Genomic DNA, 15,486 nt, shown 5'->3' on the forward strand with positions numbered 1-15,486 from the left:
CGAGCCAAGTGAGAGAGATAGTGAAGATTTAGGTGCCCGTACCGCTGATGCCAAAGAGTGCTGATGGATGAACTCTTTGCTGCCATGGCATGCTCCTGAGAATCACCAGTGTCAACAAGTTTGTAAAGACCATGATCCTCAAGGCCAACAACAACAGTATTGCGAGTCTCCTTGTCAATAATGCTGCACTTGTGTGCACTAAAAAAGACATCTAGATTCAGACGATGGCTCATAATTTGACTAACTGAGAGAAGATTCAGTTCCATGCCAAGAACATAGTATACATTGAGAAATAACAATTTTCTCCCTCCAGATTGAATCTGAATGTTGCCCTTACCAACAATAGTATACTCTTCTCCAAAAATCACAAAATCATTGAAAGCCATGTACTTGGAGAACCAATCTCGTTGATTTGTGAAATGTCCAGAAGCTCCATAGTCAATGTACCAAGCAAATGATTTGACAGGATTAGTTGGTCTTTTGGCAATAAAAGCATAAAAGGCAGACTCCTCATTATGCTCTACAACATGGGCCTTTTGTTGAGACCCTCCCTGTTTAGATTGCTCAGATGCCAATCGTTTCTTTCATTCCTTCTTCATATGACCAAACTTGTGACAATAGTTTCATGTAATATTCTTCTTGGAGTTCTCCTGAGAATTGCCTTGTACTTTCTACTTGAAGGACTTGGCTTTGCCTTTGTCCTTACTCGAGGCTTTGGCAATGAATGCTCGTTCAGTGGAGAATGTGCTAGTGCTTTTGCCAAACTGTTGTTTCCATTTATCCTGATGCAGAGGCTTGTTGCAGAGGGCAAGAAACTTGAGATCAACACTAGTGGAAGTGATATTGAGCATCTCAGTAATATGCTCGTAGGGTCAAGGCAAGCTTTTCAACATAATCACCACCATGTTTTCTTCCTTCATTTTGCAACCAATAGCTTCCAGTTAATCGCATATATCCGTGATCTTCGTAAGATTCTCCAGAAAGAACGCTCAACTTTTGTTGGACGTTTCATGAAGGTCCCGTTGTCACAAAAGTTTGCACCCTTGCTAAGGTATCAACTCACCAACCTTGTGAAACATGGAAACAACCCCAAAGTGTGGGACCTTGCGCAAGGGGTTGAATCTCCAGAGAAGGCCGACTTCCTTCTCAATCCAAGTGTAGGTGTTGAACGAACTCAACACTCCAAATTTTACTTCTAAATCTATCCTAATAGCTTGTAGAGGAAAAGGGAAAAAGGAAATGCTAAAATGAAAGGAGGTGATGCACCAAGATAAGAGATGTTTCTCTCCCCACCCAGAAATGACACAAAGAATCAATTGAAATACCTTGGAGATGCATAAACTTTAGTTGCATGAATGACCTCAATGCACATATGAAAGTTAGAACCTGCTAAATATCAAGAGGGAGAAGGTTTCCCACAAGTCACGCCCACAAATAGGTTAACACAACATATATGTGAGAGAAAGCCACAAACATACACTTACAATGAAGGTAAGAACACATACACAACATACATAAGTTGAAGTAAGGCAAGAAAGATGATTTCAATTCATTACAAGGCCAATGGCCAAACTTACAGTTGTAGAAATGCAAGAAATATACAAGTCTTCAAGAGAAGTGAAAGAACATAAGATTAGCTCAAGCCAATAGGGAGAGAACCCTTTGCAATGAGGCTTAACAACCTTTATATAGAAAATTGGTCGTAGAGGAGAGACCATTGGTCAAGGAAGAGAAGCCTTGACCCTTGTGTGTGTAGAGGAATGCCAATTAGGGAATGCAAGGAAGTGCATGGACCTGACATGGTGTACATGCAAGCAACCCAACCATACCTTGACAAGGCAATCCCAAGAAGAAAAGTACTTATAGAAGGTGGATTGCTTGACATTCCAAAGTCAGAGCATGCAGGCCTAACATGAAGGCCAACAAGTAACCATAAATTAGCATGGCCCTGTACTCCACCTAATGGCCATCCTGCAAAACATTAAATGCGCCCCTGAAGCTCCATGAATGAAAGTGTACAAGTCACAAGAGTTGGTTGGAGGATTAAGAGCTTTGAGTGTTGATCACACCATGTGGAAGTGTTGCAAGTTGTCGGAAGTCGAAGGTTGGGTCTTGCTGCAAAGGAAGAGGATTTTGGGGATTCTGAGACTTAGAGGAGGAAAAGGGATAGAACCTCGGAACTTCAAGATTCCAGGGTTTTGGGGTCAAAGAAGGGAAGAGGGTTAGAACCTCAAAATTCTAGGATTTCGAAATTTCGGGGTTCAAGAAAAAAGGAAGGCAGAAACCCAAGAATTTCGGGATTCAAGAGGGTTGTGGGGTTGAAGAAGAAGAAAAGCCTTAGATCACGAGAATGAGAAGGATGAGGAACTTGGAATTCCGAGATTCCAGGTTATGGGGGAAGACTTGGGAAACTCGAGTTTTCGAAATTGAGAAGACTTTGGAAACTTAGGTTTTCGAAATTGGGAAGACTTCAGAAATTCGGGTTTCCAAAATTGGGAAGACTTCAGAAACTCGGGTTTTCGAAATTGGGAAGACTTCGGAAATTCAGGATTTCGGGGTCATGAAGGCAAAGACTTAAGAACTTGGGAATTTCGGGATTCCAGGGTTCCAAGGTTCATGAAGGCAAAGACTTAGGAACTTGGGAATTTCGGGATTCTGAGGTTTCGGGGTCAAAGAAGGCAAAGGCTTAGGAACTTGGGAATTTCGGGATTCCGAGGTTTTGGGGTCAAAGAAGGCAAAGGCTTAGGAACTTTCCTTCTGACAAGACAACACTTTTAAACACTTCATGATCATTGGCCCTGTCCTCGATCAACTGGAGCAACGCTAGTCCATGGAACATATCTCTGATCGGTTCTCATTGATGGACCAAAGGTGTCATAAAATGACAACAAGTCCTTTAAATGTTGCCGGATCTTTAGAGCGCTCTTACCACACAGAACTTGAGGGAGCTGGTCATTAGTGATGAATAATTTGATGAGCATGATTGCTTCCTAATTGTGCACATCAGATATGTCTTGATCTTTACTTGCTGCTAAAGGTAGAGTCATAGTACCTAGAATGACCTCATCAAGGCACCAATATTTGAAGATAGTTAGCATTTGTTGTTTCCATGTGTTATAATTGTAGCCGTTGAACTTTTGATTGCTCTCTAGCATGATGTTCGTCAGAGATGCCATCTCGTCAATTGTCCAATGCACGAAAAACGAGGTAAAAACTGCAGCAATAATGAACAACTAATTTTTGTGGTCAAAATCAGTCAAAACCCTAGTGCAAACTTTGAAGGACAGTCGAGGATCTTGTTAGAGAAAAAAAATTTCTACAGAAACATCAAACCCTAGGTGCAGAGAAGGATCACACCCAAATCCATAGCCAAAAACCCTAGGTCAGGCATGCAGGTGTTGTAGAAAATTCCAAACACAACCCATAAAAAAATTGGAGCAAACCCACAATTTTGATTTGACCTCGTCACATTATCAAAAACAACACTGTAGATCCCATCGCATTCTCAGAAAACGTGCACGGTACACACAAAGGATGCCTGCCATAGAGAGAATTTTTGGTCTCTTAGAAAACGCATCGTAGTTTTTTTTTTTTTAAACTACAAATCCGTTGCAGGTTTTAATGGGAAACCCTTTGTAGCGTAGAGGAAAAGAAATGCTTCGCGGCATAGAAGAAAAACACAAAAATTCGACAGAAAAAATGTTGAAATGTGACTAGAATCTCGTCGAACTTGCAGAAAACGTGATGCTAAAAACAAGAACTGCTAGCTACAGTGAAAACGCATTGCAAAACATAGAGGAAAACCCACAATTTTGAAAAAAAAACAGATTCGATGCAAGGGAAAGCCACAATTTTCAAACACCCACAATCTTATCAGGAAAACCCTCTTGCAGAGACCCGTGATTTTTACCACAAAAAAAATAAAAACTTCAATTTTTAATTTTCCACCTTTTCAGAAAGAAAACCGAATTTTAAAAGAAAAATCCTTGATTTAATTAAAAAATTTGATTAAGACTTTGTGGAAAAGACGACAAAAAAAAATTTTAAGATTTTTTTTTAAAAACTTCACTTGCTTTGATACCACGAAATGGTAATTGCATGATTGATTAAAGAAACTGAAGTTGTACATAAAGGCAATTACAAGACAGTGTTTCTAAAAGAAACAATCGTAAACAAAAGCTAAAATAGAAACAAACTAAAATAACTCGTTTTTCTGCTTGGTGAGTATTTACAGCAAAAACTCACACAAATACTCACAAAGTTTTTGGTGAGTTTTTCACAAATCTCATGGAGGAGTCTCTGGCCAAAAATTGGCTGCTTATAAAAAAAGAGGTCCAAACGTGGCAAAAAATTGCTTAAATTACATTAGAAATGCTTTTTTTTGTTGCAAAATTCAATGAGGAGATGCATCCAATGAGTACATAAAAGAATTAAGATAAATTTAGTTATATTTGATTGATTTAAATGCAAATTGGGTACAAAATGGCATCCTCATGTGGAATGATCATAGCTGATAGTCTAAAACAAAATGAAAAAAATTATATATATATATATATATATATATATATATATATATATATATATATATTGTGTGTGTGTGTTTGTGTTGAATATGTTGTCATTGATGTCAAAGGTTGATGATCAAGGTCGTATAAATTTTGGAGGATTACTCAAAGTGATAGAGAATTGGAATGAGCTGCCCAATTGTTTGTTTGAGCTACCTGGCTACTTGGTTGAGATATTTGGTTGTCTACTAAGCTGGTTGCTTGCTTGCTTGAGCTAGTTGGCTGTTTGCTTGAGATGGTTGTGTGTCCACTTCACCTACTTGTTGTCAGCTCATCTTGCCAACTCAGTTTGCCATGTCATCGTTGAATAGCCTTAAGGTCAACTCTTCTGACATGTGTTGAAAAGAGGAACAATTTTCTTATGTTTTGGGCATAAGAAACACTAAAGCTCATTCAGATTATTTATGGATTAATATTTGCTGCACAAGTTCAAGTCAGACTTGGACATGTCGTGGGAAAACTTCAGGCTGACAACAAATAGCCGTTTATTACCTATTCATGACAAATGCTTTGGTTGTAGCTGAGCGTGGGTTTTAATCACCTTAACCATTTGGATGACTACAAAAATTAATGATAGGTTGTTTTTTTATTAAACCAGCTCTTTATTTTATTCACTTTTTTTGGGTGCAACAGCTTATCTCTGACAAGTGCAGATCAGTAGCATTTTAGGGGAGTGGGGTGGCTCATTTCTGACTGTTTTGAAAGTTTGAAACGCATTCCAGTATTTTACAGTCATCCCTACCTTTTAATAGGTAGGTCACTTTTATATGGATTGAACCGAATTTTTGAGGAGAATTTTTTGGGGGTGACTATTTCTGTTTGTGCTTGGATTGGCTTCAAAATAAAAAAAATATACATTATTATAGCATAGTTGAAGATTTTTTTTATGTGATGCTTAGGAGGTATGGGTGATTTTCTTGAGAGTCTGGAATACTCACATTATGTGCAACTTGATATATATGCCTCATGTGAATTGGTGAATATGAAGAGGTAAAAAAATATCAGTGGTTCGATCTGCTGCAATCCTTAAAAATTATGCTTCTGGTTTAGTCTGCTGCAAGCTTATATTCATTGATACCTTAACTGCTGTAAAAAGAGGGGTGCTGTGTATTTCTTGGATGGTGTTTTGTGAAGTGGTCAGTATGTTTTGAAAAGTATTTTTGAGTTTTGCATTTGAGTTTGTGATCTAACTAAAGTTGGTGCTTCAACTGAAAGAAGTTGGTGCTCACCTGTGTAATTTAGGCTGGTGCCCATTTTGTTAACGAAAGCTATTGTATGCCGTGGTTTTTACCCGAAAGGGTTTTCCATGTGAATTTTGGTGTTTGCATCTTGATGTTTGCTCTCTCTATGCTTTATGTGGTTTCTTGTTTTTAAAAGTTTAAAATACTGATTTACCCCCCCTCCTCTCAGTATTTTCTGTTTGCTTTTCAATATATATATACAAATAATAACACTTTCAAACAATTATTAACCTTGTTGATGCCTATTTGAGATTAATACCAAGCCATACCACTTCAATATCAGTCATAAATTGGCCTTTCTGCTTGCTGTACCAGCATTCTATCATTTACCATGTTGTGAGTTCATTTCGTATAGTACTTTGATCATTTTGGGAATTTAGTAGTTTCTACTTTTGCATTGCTAATGGTTTTCAATATATTTCAAAACTTATAAGTTTGGCCATTGTTGAACATGACATTTCTACCAATAGATATTTGTTTATAATCGTTTTAGGACTCAATGGAGATTTCCTAATTTTTCAGCTCTAATATTCTCATATCTTGTTATGTATTTTTTTGTGCACTTCACTACCAGAAAACATATTAAATTTATAGTTGATTTCAGTATTGCAACTCTGGAAGGCTATGCTGCCATGACATTAGTTCTTTAGTTTCATTTCCATGTATTGCATGCAGCGTAGAGCTATGTGTCTTGCCACCAGTAAGTTTGTGTCCCAATCATTATATGTTCTCACCCTTCCCATTATTAAAATATTTATTGTTATTTTTAGCTTTGTGTTTATTAATGGTCATTCAGTTTTATTTTTAGAGTTGATTATATTTTTTAGAGAGTTCTTTATTTGATTGATATGTTTTCCTGATAGAACTGAGAGTTTCTATTTTTAGAGTCAATTTAACGGTTAGTCCCAATTTTGACAACCACCTTGTAATTGCCTATAAAAGGCTTGTTATACGTTCAATAACGTACTATGATTTTTGGTTTCATCGTATTAGAGCAGATGACGAGCCTTTAAAAAAAAAAATTGGTGCCCTAGCTACCTGGAAAATATTCCAAAAATTTTTGAAGTGATTTTTTTATGAAAAAAAAAATTGATTTCTATTTGAAGGGTTTTTGATTGATTTTTTTGTGATAGAAATCGAGGTTGTTTTTTGGAGGATTTTTGTAATAAAATTTTTCATGGAATTTCATGGGTGTTCTTTTCTGCAGATCCTGAAGATTGAGGGATTCTGAAAATCGCTTTTTTTTTTTTCTGTTCTATTGTGTGCACACGAAGTCTGTTTTTCGCGGATTGTTTTTTGTCATGGCTGCATGTTCCGGTGATTTTTCTACTCAATGGTGGCAATTTTTCCGGCAGGGTTTTCGCAAGTTCTACGTTTTCCCTGAGCGATACACTTTTCATTTTTTGTTGGCGTTTTTCTGGGTGTTTCCGGCAATGCGCTTGTTGTCTTTGGCAATTATTTTTTCCTGCAAATTTTTTGCTACGCCTATGTCTTTTTCAACAACGGCCTTGGAGAGCGATTTTCGTGATTTTCTTGTGCCCGATTTTCACGATTTTTCGTAGGTTTTCCGACAGGTGGGTGACACAATCTATTGTTGTTTCTTTAGGATTTTTGGGTCACGTTTTCAGTTTGCTGACCGTCTTTTCTCCTACACAAGTCTGATGGGAGTTTGACGTTTTTTACTATAGATTTTTTGAGTTTTCGCAGAGGTTCTTTGCCGATTTTTCTAAAAAACCATGGGGTTTTTCTTCATTTCAACGCCTAGGGTTTTGGGTTTCGCATACATTTTATTTTCATCCAATCTAGGGTTTCAACAGAATTTTGTTGGTTTTTAGAGAAATTTTTTGGGTTTTCTGAATTTTGTGCATTGGGTTTTGTACCAAGGTTTTGTGCCTATTTTTCAGATTTTTCGGAGTTTGTACCAGCTGTAATTGAAGGTTTTTGACTGATTTTTGACAAGAAAATCAGATTTTTTTAAAGTTGGTGTTTGCCTCGTTTTTTGTGCATAAGAAAACGAGAGAGATGGCATCATTAAATAACATCATGTTGGAAGGTAGTTAGCGCTTCAATGACAAGAACTGCAATACCTAGAAGCAATGGATGCTTTCTATTTTTGAGTACCGGTGCTTTGACCAGATTGTTCTGAGTAAATAAACTCGTCCTACAACGACGGGCGACGACCAAACCAAGTTTGATGAGCATAACTGAGAAGTGGTTATGTTGCTGAAGGTATCAATCACCGATGACATGCTTCCAAAAGTGCCATTAGGCAAGAAAGCTAATGAGATTTGGGATCACTTGAAGAATCTTCATGAGACATCCGACAAGAGTTGAGCATTCTTTTTGAAGAACATGTTCTCAATTATGAAGGATGAAAAGATGTCACTACAGGAACATCTTATGAAGATCAAGGATATTCGTGACCAATTGGAGTCTATTGGTTGCAAGATGGAGGAAGAGGATATGGTCGTGATCACATTGAAGAGCCTGCCCAGATCCTACAAGCATTTTATTGAGACACTCAACGTTACCTCTACTAATGTTGACTTGAACTTTGATGAGTTGTGCAATAAGCTATTGTAGCAAGCCAGGTAGAGATAGCAGTTTGGTAGCAGCATTGACATGGTCAGTGTGGAACAAGCGTTTACTGTCATGGACAAAGGAAAAGGCAAGTCCACTCAACAAAAAGGATAGTGCACACCTGAGGAGGGGTTCAAGAGGAAAATCACTTGTCAATATTATGGTGGACTTGGACATATCCAGAGGTTCTGCAAAAAGAGGTTGTCTGATCAAAAGTCCAACCAGGGAGGGTCTCGCGAGTAGGAGTAGACTCATGTCGTAAAACATTCTAAAGAGGAGTCTACCTTCTATGCTTTTTGATAAGCAAATTTTGTCATCGGTTGGGTAGCTGATAGAATGACCATTAAGGGAGGGTATAGAATTTTTAAATGTTATTTTTAGCTGTGTTTATTAATGGTTATTCAGTTATTATTTTAGAGTTAATCATATTTTGAGAGAGTTCTTTATTTGGTTGTTATATTTTTGTGATAGAACTAGGAGTTTCTATTTTTAGAGTTAGTTTAACAGTTAGTCCCAATTTGGACAACCGCCTTGTAATTGCCTATAAAATACTTGTTATTTATTCAATAAAGTACTCTGATTTTTGGTTTCACCCATCTCAAGATCATGGTGATCATAATGTGTGTGGCTTTCATGTGTTTTCATTACTCAATTTAAGCTTATTATTGCAGAGAAAGCAGAGGTAATATGATTAGTCGATACAGATCCATACCATAGCCCGTAGCATACCTTCATGTCCCAGCTTACTCCTTGGCCCCTACTATTCTAAGGCTAGCTCGAGTTTTTTAGAACAACTATTTTAGCAGCAGGGGTATATTTATTTCTGCAGTCAAGCCAATGTTGCCTGCAGGAGGAGCCCCTTCAAATAATAGGGTTCCGGGGTCGTAACCAGCAAGATATGAATTCTTCGACCTTGTCGGCCTCCCTCTCATTAGGTCCTAAAAGAACTTATTTATAGAAAGTTAGGTAAGTCCTACTTGGTAGGTTCTATTAGGTAGGTTTGTCCTCACTTACTAGAAGTAGTACTATTGGAAAGCCTGGGCCTAAGTGGACATGAAAGCCTTGAAGGGCGTGGACGTAATCTCTGCTAGTGACTAGGGATCGTAGTAGCAGCATCGGTAAGCTAGACGAAGGATGCGCACGTAGTCACCGAGGTTCTCGCGTAGTAGCTGGTGACACAGATTTCGTCTCATGAACGAATCGCGGGTAATGGATGCTACCACTTATGTCTCTCACCCTTCGATACGGATCCCAGGTTCTTCGACCGTATCCAAGGGGCCCACCATCACAGCTAGTTGCTTGAATCGGCACTTTAAATGTTCTTCCATTTCCTGTTGTGGGAAAGCGGAGAATTCCTATTTACGAAGAAGAGAGATATACCGGACAGGTAAAGTCAAGTTCTTCTCCCCGCCTTGTTAGCCGGTGGTAAAGGGAGGAGTTCAGTTTGGAGAGAAGTAATGGTGCTTGAGACATTACATCTAATTGGGAGGTTGAGAAAGATACATCTTGAACAAAGTTGTGATGAGTGAAGAATAAGAATTAAAAGCCAAAATTCAAGTGCATGGATTTGAAGGGGAAAGAAGGGGAAAGAAGGGGACAAGCAAAAGGATGTTGTGTAGGTGCATTTAATTTAGAGGGAGAAGATGTTGTGATGAGTAAAGAATAAGAATTAAAAGCCAAAATTCAAGTGCGTGGATTTGAAGGGGAAAGAAGGGGACAAGCAAAAGGATGTTGTGTAGGTGCATTTAATTTAGAGGGAGAAGATGAGGAGAGACTAAAAAATGTGGATGTTATCAACATATTTTATGAAAGAGACAAAGATGTAGAGGATATATCGAATCTCTCTCTCTCTCTCTCTCCAAAATATAGTTTATTATTTGTCTATATTCACTATAATAGGTTTCGGTGATGATAAAGTTGATCATTTTATGTTTTATCTTGGTAAATATATCCTTCTCGAGATACTAAATATGGAGAACATTGTGGGACATTTTTTTCAGTTTGATGTAGGAGCAACCAAGGGTGTAGGGTAATTTTGCATCACCCACCCAAAATATTGTTATTTAAGTTTTTTATATTTTTGTTAAGGTTAGGAGAATAAAAATAAATGCAAGCTTCTATACATCTCTATGTACCTTGGAAAGTGTCCAAAGGGACATAGGAAGTTGAAATAATTTAATATTTGTAGCCCAAGTCTAAAGGCATATGTATTTTTCATGAGTGGACACATTTTTGTCATTTTCAAAGCATAATAAGGAAAAATACCCTTCTAGGCGTCCACATGTGGAAGATAAAGAGTCATGACAAGGTGGAAGGGAATGGACACCTTTCTCAACACCCAAATTGTGAATTTCAAAAGTCACTTCCTTAGGCGCCCTTTTGGGAAAGTTCTAGGGACTTCTATGAGCTGTGTGGAGCATTTCTTGGTTGCCATATGTTTCTCTCCAAGAGGGGGTGTGGGAATTCCAAGAGGCACTTTGTTTGCTATAAAAGGAAGCTTGGGCTAGTAGTTAAGCATACTGAGTTGAGTCCTTCAATACATAGCCTAAGAAGCAAGGTTTGTAGCGCCAGCTTGCAGATTTGTAAAGCCAATTTGGCTAATATTTTGTGAGTTTTGAATATTGTAGTTTCCTATCTCATTGGAGTAATAAGAAGCAACTATTTTTCTTTTTGCATTTCTTGTGTTGTTGTAGGGTGGAGTAGCCCTTCATCACAATCTTATATTAGTATTGTTTAATTCACAATATCTGGAGTATTTTGTGTACTGTGCAAAAAGTAATTACATAATTTTTCAAAAATTTGAAAGGAAATTGGATTCCAAGTCCTTGAGCCCTTTAAACTCATTCAGTCTCAAATTTTCATTGCTTTTGACTTGGTTTGTTGTTTGTATTGGAAGTTATTGCAAGGAATAAGAATGAGAAGAATAATGATGATGGAAATTTGAATTCTTATTGATAATTATTATGAAAGGGAAGAATATTGTACTTGCCGATTTCAAAAAGTTTGATGGGTTTAAGAGATAGGGGATTTACGGAAATTCACAAAGGTTTGAAAGGTTGAAAAATTAGTGAACATCTAAAAATGAGCTTCCTTTAAGGCACTATTTCTCATGTATGGTCAAGTTTGGAAAGGTTTGCTAAGTTTCAAATATTGGTGAACAATTAAAAATAGTTCCATTTAAGGATTTCTAAATTCATGATGTACTGGAAACATTAGATAAGGTTTAAAAATCAGTAAACTTATTAAGATGAAATTCATAAGGATCTCTTTCATGAAGTTTTCCAAAGTTGGCAAGTTGCCACAAGCTAAAAAATTTAGAGAACATAGAAAAATAACTTCCTTTAAGTTGTTATCTCTCATGTATAAGCTGTTTGGTAAGATTCAAATTTATCAAGCATATAAAAATTGCTTCCGTATCAAGCTATAAAACCAAGCTACAAAAAGTGTGATTGGTTGAAGAGATGGGATCTTTACACAACATCAGAAAGATTTGACAAGGTTCAAATTTAGCGAAGGTTATAAAATAGCTTCCTTTAAGGTATTATCTCTCATGTATGGTCATGTTTGGAGAGGTTTGATATGCTTCAAATAATAGGGAACATATAAAAATAGCTCTGTTTTTGGGGGGTTAACTAGGAGAATTGAAAACCGCAAGACTACAGTATGCTGCGGGTTAAACCTCACTTTAACTCTTGGGAGGTGGCTTGCCCCTTGGCTGCAATCTTTGCCAAGGTCTGAGCATACAACCAATATTCGTCTGTCCAACAACACTACCAATCAGTCTACACCATGGGGACAAAAATAGCTCATTTTTAAGGCGTAATTTCTCATGCATAAAAGGTTCAATAAGACTCATAATTTATTGAGCATATAAAAACAGCTTCCTCCAAGGATTTTATGTGAAGGTGTACATTAATAATATGCCTGCTATAACCTACTGCTTAATGAAGATAGATTCAAGGGGCTGAAGGAAGAGTGGATCACATTTAAATAGTTGCAGATCATGCATGGCTGACCAGTGTGATCTGAGGTGACTGGGAGGCATCCTATTGAATAGATGCAATAAGCTTGTGAACTTAGCCTAGGTGATGGGGCTACAGTGAGACAGAGATTTATCAAAGTAGAGTCCAGTCCAGACATGATTTTATGAGATTAAGCCAAGCACTTCACAAGGATCTTTTATCAAGGTGCACAACCAACCAATGCCACCACCAATTTATTTCACAGTATCTTTGCAAAAAATATATACCTACCCACTCTTTTTCCAGGTTTTGCACATTTTGTAGGAGATTGTTAGTACACTACAATCCAGGAAAACTAGAAACAAACGTGAAAGGATTAAAACATGGAAACTTCTAGCATCTTTAACACAGTTTTACTATAATAATATCTATTTTTCACAACATGTGTAAAGTGACAATTGTGCTGATCCATACATGGGTAACTTAATATAAAAGAGGTTAAGTTTATTGATTCTCAATAAAAACCAAAGTTACATCATATGTGGATGCTTTAAAAACAAGCTTAGTAGTATGTGGATGCTTAAAAATAAGTTTAGTAGTTCTCTATGTTGTCTCTTTAAAACTAAATTAAGTTTTTCATATTTCAATTTATCTGACATAAGCAAAGTGAAAAGAATGATGAGGGAAGCCACATTTGCTGTCGACAAAAGTATCTCAAAATAATCTTAGAAGCTTAGATTTATCACGCATTTTGAACTGCTTAAGGTGGAGGTTTGTGTGTATAATTTCAGTTAGAGCTCTGTTCACAAAGTAGATTTTGCATTAAAATTATTTTTTGGATCCTCTCAAGTAGATCTATATGAAGTGAGTTTTTTTAATTGAACTCAGTGTTTTCTTTATATTATCTTGCTTTATGTTATATGCCTTTTTCTTGAAGGACACAGAAAGACGTTCAAATCCCTGTTTGGTTCAATTTATTAGACATGAAATATTCTAGTTTTAACCAAACTTATGTGAAGCAAGGTTGAGCCTAAAGAAGAAACTCCTACAACCTCCCCACACTAGTGAATTTGAATCGAATTTCTTCTCTAGCAATAATATTTCCTAGAAAGTTAACTAACTAACTTCGCATTTAGCAGATTCTACCTTTTTAAACATTAATTAAGTTCTTTCCACACTCTTCTCCTCTCATAAGGAGAATCTTTCCAGCTACAGTCTTTGTTAGTCTTCATCTTAGCCAGTCCGCCTTGACAACAGCCCATTCAGATTAATCTGTTAAATGTTAAAGCTTTATTATGGTAATGGGCCTATGACTAGTTTTCCTTATATTTTTATGTTCGACTTCACATATATTCTTTTCCATACTCTTTGGTGCCTTTTGAGATCTTTGCATTATAACTTATGTGTTAGTTTGCATGTCTCCACTCCTTGCCATATATTAAACTCCAAACCCTACATCTGAATCACATTGTTAGGTACCTCATTCATGCTCTTCAACATTCTTAAAATAAATCAATGTCACTCATCATTTGTATGTATTTAAGTGAGTATTTTTGTCAATGTAAGTTTATTATTTTGTGGCTTCTAATTAGTATAAATTATAATATACTAATTCTATTATTGTAGGTGTGGTCACGACTTACTGCTGCATCAATAGCATTACTTGGTTTCTCAGCTTTGTTCAACGATGTTGCATTTTATTGGGTTGTATTAATCGTATTCTTGCAAAGGGGCCCTATTTCTCCTCAATTAGAAGAGATTTCTCAACCTGATAACAAAGGTTTTTTCTTAGGTATAACAGTTTTAGTTTTAGGGTTGCTTATATGTTTACCGTTTCCTTTTCCCTTTGTTTCAGATAATATGCTATAAACATTGAATTGCAGAACATGTTTTGTACGAGTATCTCCAATCATGAAGCTTCTATTTATTTACAAATGTACAGTTTTCGTGTGATAAATATTACTTGCTACAGGCATTCTTTAAATAACTTTCTAAATGGGTAGGATTGACTCCAATCATGAAGTTTCTATTTGTATATTGCTATACAGGTTTCATATGATAAATATTGCTTGTTCAAGACACACTTCCATTAACTTCAAATGCATCACCTGAACTAACTACTATTTTGTAAGAAATTTCATTCTAAGTGACCTTTATGAATAGAGACCATTTTTCTAGTAGGTAAATATAAGTCTTATTGTTCTCTGAGAAAATTTCCTCCATGTTGACCTTGTTAATGAATGGAGCACTTACATTATTGGAATCCATTGGTTAACAGATTGAGAATCTATGTATAACACAGCAAAGAGGTATAACTACATCTATGAGATACGAATTCCTAACGAAGATTAAAGATAAGAAACATAGAATAATTTGCAGGGAAATATACAAAACAAGACTTGCTGCTGGAAAGAGAGAACTCTGACCTTACTTTAGAATTTGCAGAAGAATAGGGAATATGCATGAAAACTAATAGAAAGGTTGTTTCACCTACCTTCGACATTGTAATTTGTATGCAATGTAATAGACACTGCATGCACTTAACTACTTATTTAAATGTCCTAACAATATGCGATTAATTAGAAATCAGAAATAATAAAAGCAAGTTCTCAAATTTACTCACATGTACAAGACGATGGAAACAATTAAAGCATCTATTGGATCTTGTGCTGTTGCAATGTATTATGCTTCATTACCAGTCACATTAGGGAACACGACAATAAGATTTGAACAGAAGTGTGGTGTATAACTCCAACTTTTTCAAGACTTCTATTAGAAAGTGGCATTTGCAGTCCAAGTGTGACATTTGAAATTCAATATTTTCTACTCTGCACCCACTGACATAACAACCTGCGATGTTCAGTTGAGTCTTGAGAAAAGAATCTTATTGTTTAATTCCACAAATGCCACAAATAGCAGCATTCATGGATGGTCGAAACAAAAACAAATTGCACTAGAGAGCTCATTTGCACTTGTGTGCAAAAGAAGGTGACAAAGAAATGAAATGAAAGGTCCACGATGCCATTGATCATTTATAGCTCCATTCCAAGAGCACAAGTTATTTGCCAACAAACATTCACATAAGTGATAGCATGTGGGGAGAAATTTATGCTCACATATGTCGCCATGGCACAAGAC

General features: G+C 36.6%; 1 protein-coding gene across 5 annotated transcripts in view; it reads left to right on the plus strand.

Moving 5' to 3' along the window:
• Positions 1–14,383, plus strand: part of LOC131060061 (probable zinc metalloprotease EGY2, chloroplastic) — a 155,115-nt gene extending 140,732 nt beyond the window's left edge. For 2 of the 5 annotated variants that reach the window (XM_057993160.2, XM_057993159.2), the window contains exon 12: positions 13,975–14,383. In XM_057993160.2, coding sequence (XP_057849143.1) covers positions 13,975–14,217 — 243 coding nt within the window. In that variant the 3' untranslated portion in view covers positions 14,218–14,383. The remainder of the gene's footprint in view (positions 1–13,974) is intronic. The other 3 variants (XM_057993163.2, XM_057993162.2, XM_057993161.2) reach the window with 3 other exon arrangements.
• Positions 14,384–15,486: the final 1,103 nt, after the last annotated feature.

The sequence above is a fragment of the Cryptomeria japonica genome, chromosome 8 (assembly GCF_030272615.1).
Source record: "Cryptomeria japonica chromosome 8, Sugi_1.0, whole genome shotgun sequence".
Taxonomy (NCBI): Eukaryota; Viridiplantae; Streptophyta; class Pinopsida; order Cupressales; family Cupressaceae; genus Cryptomeria; species Cryptomeria japonica.